Genomic DNA, 14,830 nt, shown 5'->3' on the forward strand with positions numbered 1-14,830 from the left:
TCCGTCCCTGCCGGGAATCGAACCTGCGACCCCTGTGACCAAAGACCAGCACGCTAACCATTTAGCCATGGAGCCGGACATTATTGTAGTAACTGCAGGGGTATTTTTATTGTATTACCAACTTTGTCGTGTTTGGGTAGTTCATTGCGTTCTTTGTATTGTCTAGTTTTCTTTCTTTTTGTTTCAGTTAATGTTTAGTACTGATCAACAATAATATTACATTGACCATTGTTTGTTGTGATGTTCTTTGTCTCTTATGCTGCCACTCATCTCTGATAGATGGGATTACTGCTGCATATCGAATATAACAGCCTGCCTGAATATTGGCGGGAAATAACCGGGGAGTTAGATAACCTTCTTCTTTAGCGCGCCTTTCCTCCGGTTGATAAATTTTCTGATACTACTGGCACGTAATACACCAGTTCATCATAGTATTCCAGCAATTTGATCTCTACTCTGACACGCTCATTTGAATGAGTAGTATGAAAAATTAACGGAATACGGCAGAGGAGTATTCACAGTTGTCTGAAGCCTGGTCATTCCAATTCTGGAACTTTAGACTGTTACATCGGCAGCATAGTACTGTTCGTTAAAAGTGAGGAAATGTGTGGTTTTTCATATGATAGCATTGCTTTTTAAGTGCGGCATTTCTACTGACGTAATGATCTATGTTGATTTCAGTTGGGAAAAGGTCTAAGACAGTCTTTCTGAGGATGTAAAAAGGCAGGTGGAGAGTTTGTGTCTGCCATTATAATGAAAAATCCCCAACTTGATTGTGACTGATGGTAGGCCTAGGCAAGAAGGCCTACCATTACAATGAAAATTCCCTAACCCAGTCTTTACACAAGAAAAGATGTATGGTGACTATCCCGTTGCGTTTCTGGGGTAACGTTACGAGCTATGCAATTCAATATATTCTTACTCACAACGTGTACACTACCTAACCTAGAATTCTGTATACACTGTAGAATTCCGTAGCAAAGCATGGGTACATCAGCTTGTTAGCAATATCATTAGTGGATCTCTTCTTCCTACATCCCATGGACAGTAAATAAAGCTGTACTGACATGCTGGATATGCCTCCAGTACCTCCTGCAATAAAAATGGATGTAATCTGAACCAGTGTGGGTTGTCTGTTACCATGGATAATATTCGCTGGATGCCCTGATCATGTCGTTAAGCATCTGTGGTCAACCACTGCTCTGTCAACTGTGATATTCCCAATACACAAGTAACACTACTAATTGAGGAATGTTAAATGTCCACGCAACTTTGACAACGGAATGTCTCATCTATGTGATCCCCCACTACCACATCCTGTTCGAAAGCTGATCATTCACGTTGTTTTGCTATGATCAGCACAGATGGGACTTGCAGTCATTCTAGATATGTAGATCACAAATGATACAAATCTGGGCACTTCCAAGACATCATGGTATGGAGGCACCACTGCCTATTACCTTTACATACTGTTATCCCATGCTGTTGAGTGGGGTACTTTATTCTGTAAGCACCTAAAAATCTGTTACGACTGGTTACTACATTTTTAGTAGGCTTGATTCAAACATTCAAAACTCTGTGTAATGAAGATCGATATATTGATAACCCAGAATTAACCAATATTTTCATGCAAAAAGGTTCTGTATTCCTCACAGAGAAGCAATCTGAGAAACATTTAGTTATAATAATGTAATGGTTCTTGGAAAGCTAGAAGATGGTGCTTGCAAGTATGGCTAATGACTTGAGGATGGCAATTTCTATGAACTGATGGAAGCATGATGTAAGCGATTTTTGAAATAAGCAGTCTTTCCAGTTATTTTCTAGCATGTGGAGGTAACGTAGATTCAGCATAAGTCAGCAAGTTTGAAAATAAAATAAGCAGTGTTTAAAAAATGGGAAAAGCTTGAGATGTATGGCGTTGAGTATCCCTCACTGAGCATAATTAAGTTATACTTAAATAACAGATATCAGTTTGTCTCGATTAAAAATAGGTATTCCACTTTGAAGAAAGTTACAAATGGCGTGCCACAGGGCTCAGTCCTTGGTCCATTTTTATTAATTTGGCAGTCAATGATTTACCCCGAAATGTCAAATGTCATGCTCTTATATCGTATGCGGATGATATAACGTTAATTACAAAACATCAGAGCATCTCAGGTTTGAATCAGATGTCACAGGAAGCTCTTGCAACTGCAATGCATTGGTTTACATCCAATAGGCTGTTGTGCAATCAGGATAAAACTCAATTTATCACACTAGGATTATCCAAAGATATTGAAAGTCAGTCAGTCAAACTTTTGGGTTTTCATATTGATGCCAAATTGAACTGGGAAACAAACATTGATCATTTTTGTAAAAGAAATATCACGAATGGCCTATTTGATATGGAAATTGAGGGATTTAGTTAGCAGTGACTACCTAAGGATGGTATATTTTGGTCTCTTCCAGTCACACATTACGTATGGACTGTTATTATGGAGGCATTCTTCTTATGTATATAATATTCTTCTAATACAGAAAAAGGTTGTCCGAACAATGTGTAAGGATGGTGCAATTGACCATTGTCGACCTCTCTTCATTAAGCTTAAAATACTGACAATTATAAATCTGTATATTTATATATCTTTGACATATGTTAAAAACAACATAAATGAATTCAGTACTAGGGAAAACATTCACCTTCATGATACTTGGGGCAAAGCAGACATTGGCATCCCAATTCACAGGCTGTCAAAAACTGCTCACTCACATAAAATCAGTTGTTTAAGACTATTTAATAAATTACCACATTCTGCACAGTCTACTCCTTTAAGTAATTTTAAAAGAAAAATGTATGATTGGTTAATAGAAAATCCATTTTATAATACCTCTGAATTCTTAGAAATGCATAATGTTAGTATTAAGTTTTAATTAAAGGTGTATGTTCATTTAGCCTTAGTAATATTAAGTACTAAATTATTATCAGTTGATGAAGCCTATTTCATTGTATATGGTCAATGGCCAATAAAGATTCTTGATGATCCCAAGTTCGCAGGTTTGATTACAGCTGAGCTTCTTGATTTTTGAAAGACGGTCAAATATTGTCATGCCATGCCATGCCTTTGTTGTTGGCATGTTAAAGAATTCTTGTGGTGCAATCAGTCACCCTAAAAAAGTTCAATTAAGCAATTAATTCAGCAATAATATCAGTTCCAGTAGAATTCTGCTTTTGTTGCTGGACAGCAGCATAATCGGAACGTTGAAATTGGTAGGCAGGTTGTATAGATGGCGTCACTTCAGAAGACTGTACAATAATAATAATAATAATAATAATAATAATAATAATAATAATAATAATAATAATAATAATAATAATAATAATTAGTTTAACAAACATTCACTGGCTGAGAAAAATAAATGTTACAAAAGAGGAAGGAAGGAAGCACTTACCACATCCTTTAACTTGCTCTCTATCTCATCTGAAGTGAGCTTCTTGCTAAGAGGGGTTTTCCGCAGTAACATATCACAGTAGTTTGCAAGAAGTTCAGGGCACTTAGATTCAGGTTGAGACTTCAGACCTGCTGAAGGCTTCACAACAAAAAATTCAGTCAGATGTTTGTATCTTTTCTGCCGTAAGTAAATATACTAATACACATGGGTATAAGATACTACTACCTGCTTTGTAGGTAACTCTAACCGGAACACCTGTGTATCATTGACAACGTGCCGATATGCCTTGTCTCTGGCTGTGAGAAATCTGGGATCATCGTTAAATGCCTCCGTTACCAGCACACTGAACTGGTTAAATAGCTCTAGTAACCTCTCCACGTATTTCTCCGAGTCCTGTGCATCAAGAGAAGCTTATTAAGAAGAAATACATATAAAGCAATGAATGAATGAATGAATGAATGAATCTATATAGATCTAAAAAGCACACAAAGGAATAATGTTTTACTCAGGTATACAATTCCGTGTGAATTAATGGGAACATGGCAATAACATACACATTTTATGTTCTTTTGCACTCATTTATCTATTATATACCTTTAATCATTCTTAACAGCTAAGATGTCCTCCTAAGTTGAATTACACGATTTGGCATAGTTTTCACAAACTCTAAGCCCACAGTTTTATGTTTATCAGCAATATCCACATTTCATGGTATATGTCTGGCCAGATATTCCCCTACAGTAATGGAATAAGTCCGTTCAGCCAGCAACTCAATACCGAGTGTTCGGTGGCGGTAAATAACTCAATTCTCTAAATGGGCCAACGGCTTGGGTGGACGAGCCTCTTTAGGAAGTTTGATGGTTCTCTCAGTATAGGAAATGACACTAGTACCCATCACAAGTGTTTTGGCCCAATGTCAAAACGAGTGGACGAATAATCTGTTACTTTCATTGTTCCCAACGGTCATGGAGGTAATATATAAGCAATGGATTTTATTATTGGTTAAATGGCTAATAAAAACCCTTCATCTATACAAATAAAATCATAACAATTGTGTGCCTGTACATCGACTAATTTGGTGAAATTTTCATTCAGTTAATCGTTTCAGGTGTAATAATGACCATCTGCATATTTTTTAGCTTTGGTGTCCGTTTGTCTGAGTTCTTACAACTTGAAAACTATTGGATATATTTCTACCCAACCTCATATTTAGAATCCACCTGTCCTTGGGTAGGTTTTAGGGCCAATATTGTTTCTAAATCCCTAAAGTGACTGGAGGGTTTATACGAAACTGAAAACGTGATTTTGCACTCCCACAAAATATACATAAACAACCTTAATGGAAATCTACCTGCCTTAATGGAAATCAATTTCTAAACCCTTTCTCTCATGTGCATCATTTAGATAGGAGGATTATTAAGGGAGATATCATTAACGGACCATTTTTCGGTACAAGTCCCACCGGACTTAACGCGTACCCGCTCTTATTATAACTTGAAAACTGCTGGAGATATTTCAACTAAACTTCATATTTAGCATTCACCTGTCCAAAGGTAGGTTTTTAGGTTCATACCATGACAAATCCCCAGAATGGACTGGGGGTTTATAGACAAATGAAACAGTGATTTTTACTCTCGTACAATATATACAAGACCAACCTGACTGGAAATCGACCAACCTTGATGAAAATCCATTCCTACAACTTTTTTTTCTCATGTGCATTCTTTTCGGTAGGAGGATTAATAAGAGAGATAACAGTAACGAACGTTTTTTCAGTACAAGTTCCACTGGTCTTAGCTCAAAAGTGGGTGCATGTAAAGCATCTTTCTTATAACTTGAAAACTACTGGAGATAATTCAACCAAACTTCATATTTAGTATTCACCTGTCCAAAGGTAGGTTTTTAGGTCCATACCATGTCAAATTCCTGGAATGGACTGGGCGTTTATAGGGAACCGAAACAGTGATTTTACTCTCCCACAATGCTAGGCTCCTGAACAATATTAAGAACATGAATGGGAAAACTCTTGATCTCGTAATTAGTAATATTACTAGCTTGCTAGTTAAGAAATAAGTCTGCCTGTGAAGGTGCACCTCAGTAGTACTTTCAGTCTGTGGTAGTTCATTGCAGTCTCAGTTTTTGATCCTGCATATCTCATTCCATGCCGCAGGACACGAATCCAAGATCACAGTGTGTGGGTTACTTCCCGGCAAGCTGAGATCCACCCTAAACAAAACTACGCCAGTGGTACTTCTTCCGAATATATTTGTTACTTCCAAAGTCCAACGGTGATGGGATATGGATGGTGGGACCAGGTTACAGGTGAAAGTGGCAGCACTTAGTTTGGACCTGCAAGTTGGCAGCAGATGTGTGATGGTTGTCTCCCAGAGACCCTGTAACTATAACCCTGTAACCCTGTGTTTGGGCAGGCCTGTTTAGGATTACTGCTGCCCATCCCACATGGGAAAGCCCCAAGAAAAGGTCTGCTAACCATCAACCATATCAAAGTCAGTTACACGCTATGTGCGTGTTCCAAAACTAATAATTTGCTTTGTGATTAGCAGTACTTTTAAAAGATAGTTACCTCTACCTTGCTTTTTATAAAATACTTTGAAATACCAAGTGCGGTCTGATACCGTTCAGATTCCATATATTCATTAATCTGAGAATAATAACTTGAGACCTGCGAGCGAAATAGAAGTACAACTAACACTTTAATTTGCCATCCAGTCGGTATGTGTTCGCGAGTCACGGATATTACATGCGCGTTCCGCATATTTGAGCTGCAAAGAAGGATCAATGTTGATCAGGTATACGCCCTTAATCCAATGATGCACGAGTTGGGACTAATGCTTGCGCATAGGCTAAGCCAATTATAGCCTATCACTAGGATCAATATTGTGTATTCACGCATGCAAAGCAGTGAAGAAAAGGCCTTAATCCACAGCATCCTTGCAGACTTTTCCAGGAACGAGAAGAAAATGATGGCTGTACGAGGAATTGAAACCAGGATCACTCAACCTTTGCTGACCGCTGTCACGATGGGCTAAGGTGATTGTGACATAGCAGACATGTGATTAGTGGTGGATGGCAAGTAGCTGCAAAAGTTGACAATATGTCCACCGTTGGGTCATAATAGGATCATTTATATTGGGAAGAAGGCAAGTTCGGGAACATCATAATCTAAGCAAGGATATGAAAAGTGAATGGCTTGAAAAGCCAGAGGGATGATTTTGGGGACAAATGTTTGTGATTAGGCGAGAAATGCCGTATCATTGCTGGGAGCCATTTTTGTATAGGCGATAATTTGCCAACTGATGAGTTGCTTAACTCTCTTGGTGCCAGGCGGTAGTGCGAGCATCCGCCCTTTAAATTGCCAGAGCCGATCTGGTCGGCCTTTAACAATCTAGTCGGAAGTTGCCAGAGCCGATTACATCGGCCGGTTAAAATTCTGTGATATACATAATTTTGAGGCAACCTATAGTGACGTGCATACTTTTGTTACAACCTGTAGTAAAGGGGCTACACGTTATTATGTGCCTGGCCTTGCTTTGGCAATTCTAAGAGGGTGTTATACCTTTCACAAGAGTCGTTTCCTGTGTTTACAAATACCGCTAACCGGTCAGTAAGAGATTGCTCCTTGCAGTGAGTGGATTTGTGACAGGAAAATGGCATGTTGTTCATGTGATATTTTCTCAGCAGGTATTGATGACAATAAATTAATGCAGTATTTGGAACAGTGCGAAGTTAACGCGGATGATTTATCGGATAGGGATAGGGAATTTAGTTCAGAGAGTAGCGACGAAATTATACCGGACACGTCCGTGGAATCACCGCATCTAAAGAAGAGACGTTTAATTGTGTCTAACAGCACTACTCTGAATATAGTGGTAGATGAAACTAGTGATAACGAATATGATAATGTCTCTGGAGAACATTTTGCGGAAATTTGTCCCAATGAACCCGACAACATTCCTCAAACTCCTGTCTCCTTCAAGGAAGTTCTTGAACCTAAACATATCCTACAGTCTGATTCTCCGCCCATATCATACTTCAATTTACTTTTCACTTACTCGCTGCTAAACCTTATAGTCACATATAGTCCTCTATCCTTACCTAAATGCCGGTCTCCGCGGGCCAAGTGTAGCGTGCCTGCTTCTCACCCGGAGGTCGTGGGTTTGATTCCCGTCCAGGTCAAGAATTTTCGCCTGGTCCTGAGGGTTGGTTCGAGGTTCACTCAATATAAGTGACCCTAAGTGATTGCAATTGAGGAGATATCTGAGGGTGAGAGGGCGACCCGGTCTGGAAAACCAAGAATAATTACTGAGAGGATCCGTCCACTGACCATGATTTACCTCGTAAACTGCAGGTACCGAACTGAGCAGCGGTCGTTTAGTAGGTCAAAGCAAATCACGGCTTTGGTGCCATACATTTCTTAATTTCGTAAATTCTGTTGTATTGTAAAATTATTTTTCTAATATATAATACAACCGAAAACGAGAAACTTTTTTTTTTCTGAAAACAAAAAACCATAATATCAACTACTATTTTTTACTAATTTAATAATTCAGAATTAGTTTAATATTGTGTTGTCCGCACGTAGAAAATTTGTTGTCAGTATTTGCCAAACATCGATACATACACGCATATTTTATCGGTGAGTAAAATTGTCTTGTTTTTGACATATGTTTGAATTTTTATTTTTTACGTTTTTATTTTTCTCGTTCAAATTAGTTATTCTATAGAATTGTATTTAGAAATACATTATACATAATTACGTATATTCTTTTGTATTGTAAATTATTTTTTCAAAGTAGATATTGAGAGAGAAAGTGCGAAAGTGCAAAAATATTTTTCTCTTCCTAAAAATAAACGTTATCAACATCTATAAATCAACAATAAAACGTCTTTGACTCTCTATATCTCTCCAAACCAGTTTCTTATTCTACGTAGTCGATATGTAGAAAATTTCATGCCGGTATTTGCTATACACCGGCAGATATACGCGAATTTTAAAATACATGTATTTCCACAGAAAACGGCCTGGCACTTTACAGCAGTAGAGTGGAGGCGGAGCTCTGGCCTCTGGGGAGCGGCCGACCAGATCGGCTCTTGACTCCAAGAGGGTTAAAAAAGTAGAAGCTGAGCGAAGATGTGTGAAAGAATTTCTTTCCTCGTTCACGAGAAGTATTGCAGGCGGAAGGCCTGACCCATTGTATAAGCTCCTCAGCGTGTTGACCCGTTTGACAGCCAAGTGGTAGCTCCCCTTGTGTCAAGTGAAAGTGGATTTATGAGATTCCGTTATGTGCTCCCAGAGCTCTGCACCTCCTTGCCTGTTAGATAATGTTCTGCGTTCCAAACAGCTGATCGACCTGGCCACGTGGAGCAAGAGAGATGGACAACTGTCTGATTTAGACGCAAGCTTATGAAGCCTGCCAAAGTCGGGTTCGATCCCCGATATCTCTGTTATTTTATAAGCTTGTTTGTTCTATTTGTGTGAGTGTACCTATTTGTTCTTATGTGTCTTGTGTTGTGTAAATTTAGGATATTTAGCTCGATAGCTAATTTGCTGGGAAGCCAGTTTTGTCTGGTCCAACTTGCATGTGAGTGCGAACCATAGGATATAAACTTCATGGTTTTGATCCGTATTGAATTGTGATCACAATAATAATTATTAATGTCATAATGGTCCACCTTTTTTAATACTATAATATGCAATATTACATTATGCAATGAATTACATTACTAATCTAGGGACTAGTTTCGGCCTTGGCTGGCCATCGTCAGCCTTAATGTAATACATCTAATAATTAAACAAATGTACAAACACAGAATTGATATAAAAACTAACGTACAAACACATAATTAACATTAAAATCTGGGATGAACTATGTGTAAAATTCTAAGCAACTGGAGTATGCTCATCATCCAGACTCTTTCTTGTATTGATATTCATAGAATTGTTAGTTCCATCACTGCTAATCATTACAATTTAAATTGCAAAACGGGAACTGGTGAAGTTGATTCTGTAGTCAGATCATCAATCACCAAATCTACTTGAGTGTTGTTAGCAGTATGCAAGCCACTGGACGCCATTGTAAATAATCACCAGTTGATGCAGAACTGCTAGATGGTGTTTCCACATCAACCAACGTAAATAAAATGAAATGTTCCCATTATTCTTTACTCTTCTTCGTTTTGCCTCATGACTGAGGCATCGTGACTATCATAATATTCAGCCATCTAGCCGATGAACCATACTCCGCCATTCTTCCCTATCTAAAACTTTCAATCTGGTTACTCTGAGAGAACTCTGTAGGGGGCCATTCACCATGTCAATCTGTCGTGTCGGTACTCATCCTCGTTGTCTGGTTCTCTGGGCTTTGCCCTCAACAATCAACTTTTGAAGACTACCATCTCTGTGCATTATGTGTCCAAAGTAGCGTACAATCCGCTGGGAGACCTTACACGGTAGACAAACTTTTATCTGAAGTAGGTTCAGGATTGATGTGTTTGTGCGATGAGCTGTCCAAGGAATCCTCAACATTCTCCTTCAGCACCACATTTCAAAGCTTTCTATCCGTTCACGATCACGTTTGAGGATGGTCCACATCTCTGCGCCACACAAGAAGACTGAGAAGACTAGAGATTCAACGAGCTTCTTTTTTGTATTGATGGTGATGTTATTATCTTTCCAGATCTTCCGCAGATGGATCATTGCTATTTTGCTATTTCAATTCTTCACTTTATTTCATCTTTGGAACCACCAGAATTGGATAATAAGGAGCCTAGATATACATACTGATGTACAACTTCACAACCTCCAATCTGTTGGATATGTGGACTGTTGTTGTTCTTACGATCAACGATCATGACTTTGGTTTTCTGTCGATTTAGGCGTAATCCAATTTCTAGGCTTGCTTCCTCCACTCTTTTGATCAGCTCTGTCAACTCCTCTTCAGATGATGCTGTCAAGGTGGTGTCATCAGCAAATCTCAAGTTGTTGATCTTGCATCCCCCAATGGAAAATCCTTTGTCCCAGTCAGCTAATGCAGTTCTCATTGCATATTCACCATAGAGATTGAAAAGTAATGATGACAGGATACATACCTGATGGACTTCAGCCCTCGTACAAAACTGCTGTGACTGTCTGTTTTGAATCTTCACAATGCCTGTATTTTCCTTATACAAAGACTTGAGGAGATCAATCAAATGGAGTGGCAAACCTATGTCATCCAAGACTTTCCAAAGATGGTTCAATCTGACGGTATCGAAGGCCTTTTGGTAGTCAATAAAACACAGGTATACTGGAACATTGAATTCTCTAGCCTTTTCTAGGATTTGTCTTAGGCTTACGATCTGTTCGCGAGTGCCTTTTCCTTTCATGAATCCAGTCTGGACTCAGGAATTTGATACTCTAGGAATGCCCAGAGTCTCTTATGCAGGATATGAAGCATAACTTTACTGGCGTGTGAAATCAAATAATTAAGCGATAATTTACACATTTTTTCCTCGATCCTTTCTTGTGGAATGGGACAAAGATTGACTGTACCCATTCCTTGGGCCAGCTCCTAGAATTCCATATTGCTTGGCATATTTTCAATTTTGATAAGATTTCCGGGGATATACTAAAGACAATGGGTTGGGATATAGTACCATATCTGAAGTACTTATTTGATTATTGTTTGGTTGAAGGAGCTATACCAAATGAATGGAGAGTTGCTATAGTAGCCCCTGTGTATAAAGGAAAGGGTGATGGACATAAAGCTGAAAATTACAGGCCAGTCAGTTTGACATGCATTGTATGTAAGCTTTGGGAAAGCATTCTTTCTGATTATATTAGACATGTTTGCAAAATTGATAACTGGTTTGACAGAAGGCAGTTTGGGTTTAGGAAAGGTTATTCGACTGAAGCTCAGCTTGTAGGATTTCAGCAAGATATAGCAGATATCCTGGATTCAGGAGGCCAAATGGACTGTATTGCGATTGACCTATCTAAGGCATTTGATAGGGTAGATCATGGAAGACTACTGGCAAAAATGAGTGCAATTGGACTAGGAAAAAAAGTGACTGAATGGGTGGCTATATTTCTAGAAAGTAGAACTCAGAGAATTAGAGTAGGCGAAGCTTTATCTGACCCTGTAATAAATAAGAGGGGAATTCCTCAAGGCAGTATTATTGGACCTTTATGTTTTCTTATATATATCAATGATATGTGTAAAGAAGTGGAATCAGAGATAAGCCTGTTTGCAGATGATGTTATTCTTTACAGAGTAATAAATAAGTTACAAGATTGTAAGCGGCTGCAGGGTGACCTCGATAGTGTTGTGAGATGGACGGTGGACAATGGTATGATGATAAACGGGGTTAAAAGTCAGGTTGTAAGTTTCACAAATAGGAAACGTCCTCTCAGTTTTAATTACTGCGTTGATGGGGTGAAAGTTTCTTTTGGGGATCATTGTAGTACCTAGGTGTTAATATAAGGAAAGACCTCCATTGGGGTAATCACATAAATATAATTGTTAATAAAGGGTACAGATCTCTGCACATGGTTATGAGGGTATTTAGGGGTTGTAGTAAGGATGTAAAGGAGAGGGCATATAAGTCTCTGGTAAAACCCCAACTAGAGTATGGTTCCAGTGTATGGGACCCTCGCCAGGATTACTTGATTCAAGAACTGAAAAAAATCCAAAGAAAAGCAGCTCTATTTGTTCTGGATGATTTCCGACAAAAGAGTAGCATTACAAAAATGCTGCAAAGTTTGGGCTGGGAAGATTTGGGAGAAAGGAGATGAGCTGCTCGATTAAGTGGTATGTTACATGTTATAAACCTCATTTTACGTCCGTATTGAAAGTTTAATAGTTCAACAATAATAAAGGTGTTTTAATTTGTTCCACCTATTCAATACTTATATTTTCACTTATAGTGGTTACATAATTAGATTCTTAGTTACATGGGACATGTTTCGCCCTCAATTAAGGGCATCTTCAGCCTAAACACAATCATCAAAAATACAACTAAATTAAAAGTGGAAGTTAAAAGTTTAGTCAGTTATTAAAATTTGGAACATAAAAATGTAAAAAGTGATAAAATATAATGATGCTAATGGAAAACTGTCTTATGATTAATTATAATCTTGTCGGAGACTAAAACTTCTTCTATTAAAATTCTAATTAAAACAGTTCATATAAAATATTAGTGGAAAATCAAAGTGGTAATAATATAAAGCCAACGACATGAGGGCGTGAACACAAGCATAAACTTGATTGTCATGAATACAATCTTTCCAAGGTCGCTGATGAAATTCGTCAGCAAGTGAGGCAGAAGCATCTGTTGAAAAATTGTAAGTGGCCGTTAGTACCGGTAGGTAATAAAATGGCTGAAACCTTGCCAGAAAATGTCAGTAGATGCAGAAATAATGTTTTCTGTAAGAGAAGGAAAAGAAGAAATAAGAAATTGAACATAAGGAGAGAATTCGGTTTACATAAAATTGAAACAGATGAGGACTTACATGTAAGTGGAAGTTGTTATTTGTTATCTACTGTTGAGTTGGTTGCTGCCCGTCTGTTGGCTCTGAGTCTGGTGTTGTAACTGTGCTGCAGAGGCGGCAGTGAACTCGGAGGGGAAGGAATAGGGGAGTACGGAAGGGAGGAGAGGATGGGTGGAGTCAATTGTGACGAGGCTGACAAAGGGGCAGAGTCAGCATTTTATTACCTACCGGTACTAACGGCCACTTACAATTTTTCAACAGATGCTTCTGCCTCACTTGCTGATGAATTTCATCAGCGGCCTTGGAAAGATTGTATTCATGACAATCAAGTTTATGCTTGCGTTCACGCCCTCATGTCGTTGGCTTTATATTATTACCACTTTGATTTTCCACTAATATTTTATATGAACTGTTTTAATTAGAATTTTAATAGAAGAAGTTTTAGTCTCCGACAAGATTATAATTTAATCATAAGACTGTTTTCCATTAGCATCTTTATATTTTATCACTTTTCACATTTTTATGTTCCGAATTTTAATAACCGACTAAACTTTTAACTTCCACTTTTAATTTAGTTGTATTTTGATGATTGTGTTTAGGCTGAAGATGCCCTTAATTGAGGGCGAAACATGTCCCATGTAACTAAGAATCTAATTATGTAACCACTATAAGTGAAAATATAAGTATTGAATAAGTGGTATGTTCTGAGCTGTCAGAGGAGAGATGGCGTGGGAGGACATCAGTAGACGAATAAGTTTGAGTGGTGTCTTTAAAAGTAGGAATGATCACAATATGAAGATAAAGTTGGAATTCAAGAGGACAAATTGGGGCAAATATTCATTTATAGGAAGGGGAGTTAGGGATTGGAATAACTTACCAAGGGAAATGTTCAATAATTTTCCAATTTCTTTGCGATCATTTAAGAAAAGGCTAGGAAAACAACAGATAGGGAATCTGCCACCTGGGCGACTGCTCTAAATGCAGATCAGATGTGATTGATTGATTGATTGATTGATTGATTGATTGATTGATTGATTGACAGCATTTCAATTCCAGCATCACCTGTAGCTTTCAAAACTTCTGCACTTATTCCATCAGGTCCACATGCTTTTCCAGTTTTCAGCATTTTCAAAACCATTTCTACTTCATCTCGGAGGATGTTAGGTTCAGGATCTGAGTCTGTATAGCTTCACTTGGTCTTGAGCATTGCATTGTTCACTGTACAGAAACTGGCCGTACAACCTCCATTTTTCTAGAACATTCTCTATTCCACATCATTACCCTGCTTCTTAAAATCATGCTGAAATGCTGTTGGACATTGTCAGGATTATTTATTTATTTATTTATTTATTTATTTATTTATTTATTTATTTATTTATTTATTTATTTATTTATTTATTATGACTTCTTTCATGTTGCGAAGTTAGGGCACATGGCCCTCTCTTACACTTAACCACAATACAACAAATAATATTAAGGTTGCCTATTACTAATTATACTAATTATACTACTTATACTATTTCCTAAATTAAGCTTAAGTTACACACCCACACAATATGCAGCTTATTATCTCGTTACTTCAGTCCTCTTTTCTATCTCACACAGACACTTGCACACACACTTACAATGTACACACTTATCAACTACCCTTACGTTTACATCATATAAAACTAACAGAAACAATTTTTAATTTTACAATTACCAATCACATGCACACAATACACACCAATACACACTTCAATCGGTAACTCTCAACAGGAAGTCTCGGCAAGATATTTTAAATTTGGGGAAAGAGTCAATGCCCCTGACACCTACTGGCAGGGAATTCCAAAGCCTGGAACCAGTTACAATAAAATATTTATTATACACAGAAGAGTGGTGAAGAGAAATAGCTAAAGTGGAGCTTGAGCG

General features: G+C 38.0%; 1 protein-coding gene across 4 annotated transcripts in view; it reads right to left on the minus strand.

The window, feature by feature from the left end:
- The window catches only part of Cul5 (cullin 5), a 277,814-nt gene that overhangs the window by 140,739 nt on the left and 122,245 nt on the right, over window positions 1-14,830 (minus strand). For 3 of the 4 annotated variants that reach the window (XM_067142605.2, XM_067142607.2, XM_067142606.2), the window contains 2 exons: window positions 3,652-3,822; window positions 3,430-3,567 (listed from right to left, as the gene is read on the minus strand). In XM_067142605.2, the coding sequence (XP_066998706.1) occupies window positions 3,430-3,567; window positions 3,652-3,822 (309 nt within the window). The remainder of the gene's footprint in view (window positions 1-3,429; window positions 3,568-3,651; window positions 3,823-14,830) is intronic. The other variant, XM_067142608.2, reaches the window with a different exon arrangement.

The sequence above is a fragment of the Anabrus simplex genome, chromosome 3, assembly GCF_040414725.1.
Source record: "Anabrus simplex isolate iqAnaSimp1 chromosome 3, ASM4041472v1, whole genome shotgun sequence".
Lineage (NCBI taxonomy): Eukaryota > Metazoa > Arthropoda > Insecta > Orthoptera > Tettigoniidae > Anabrus > Anabrus simplex.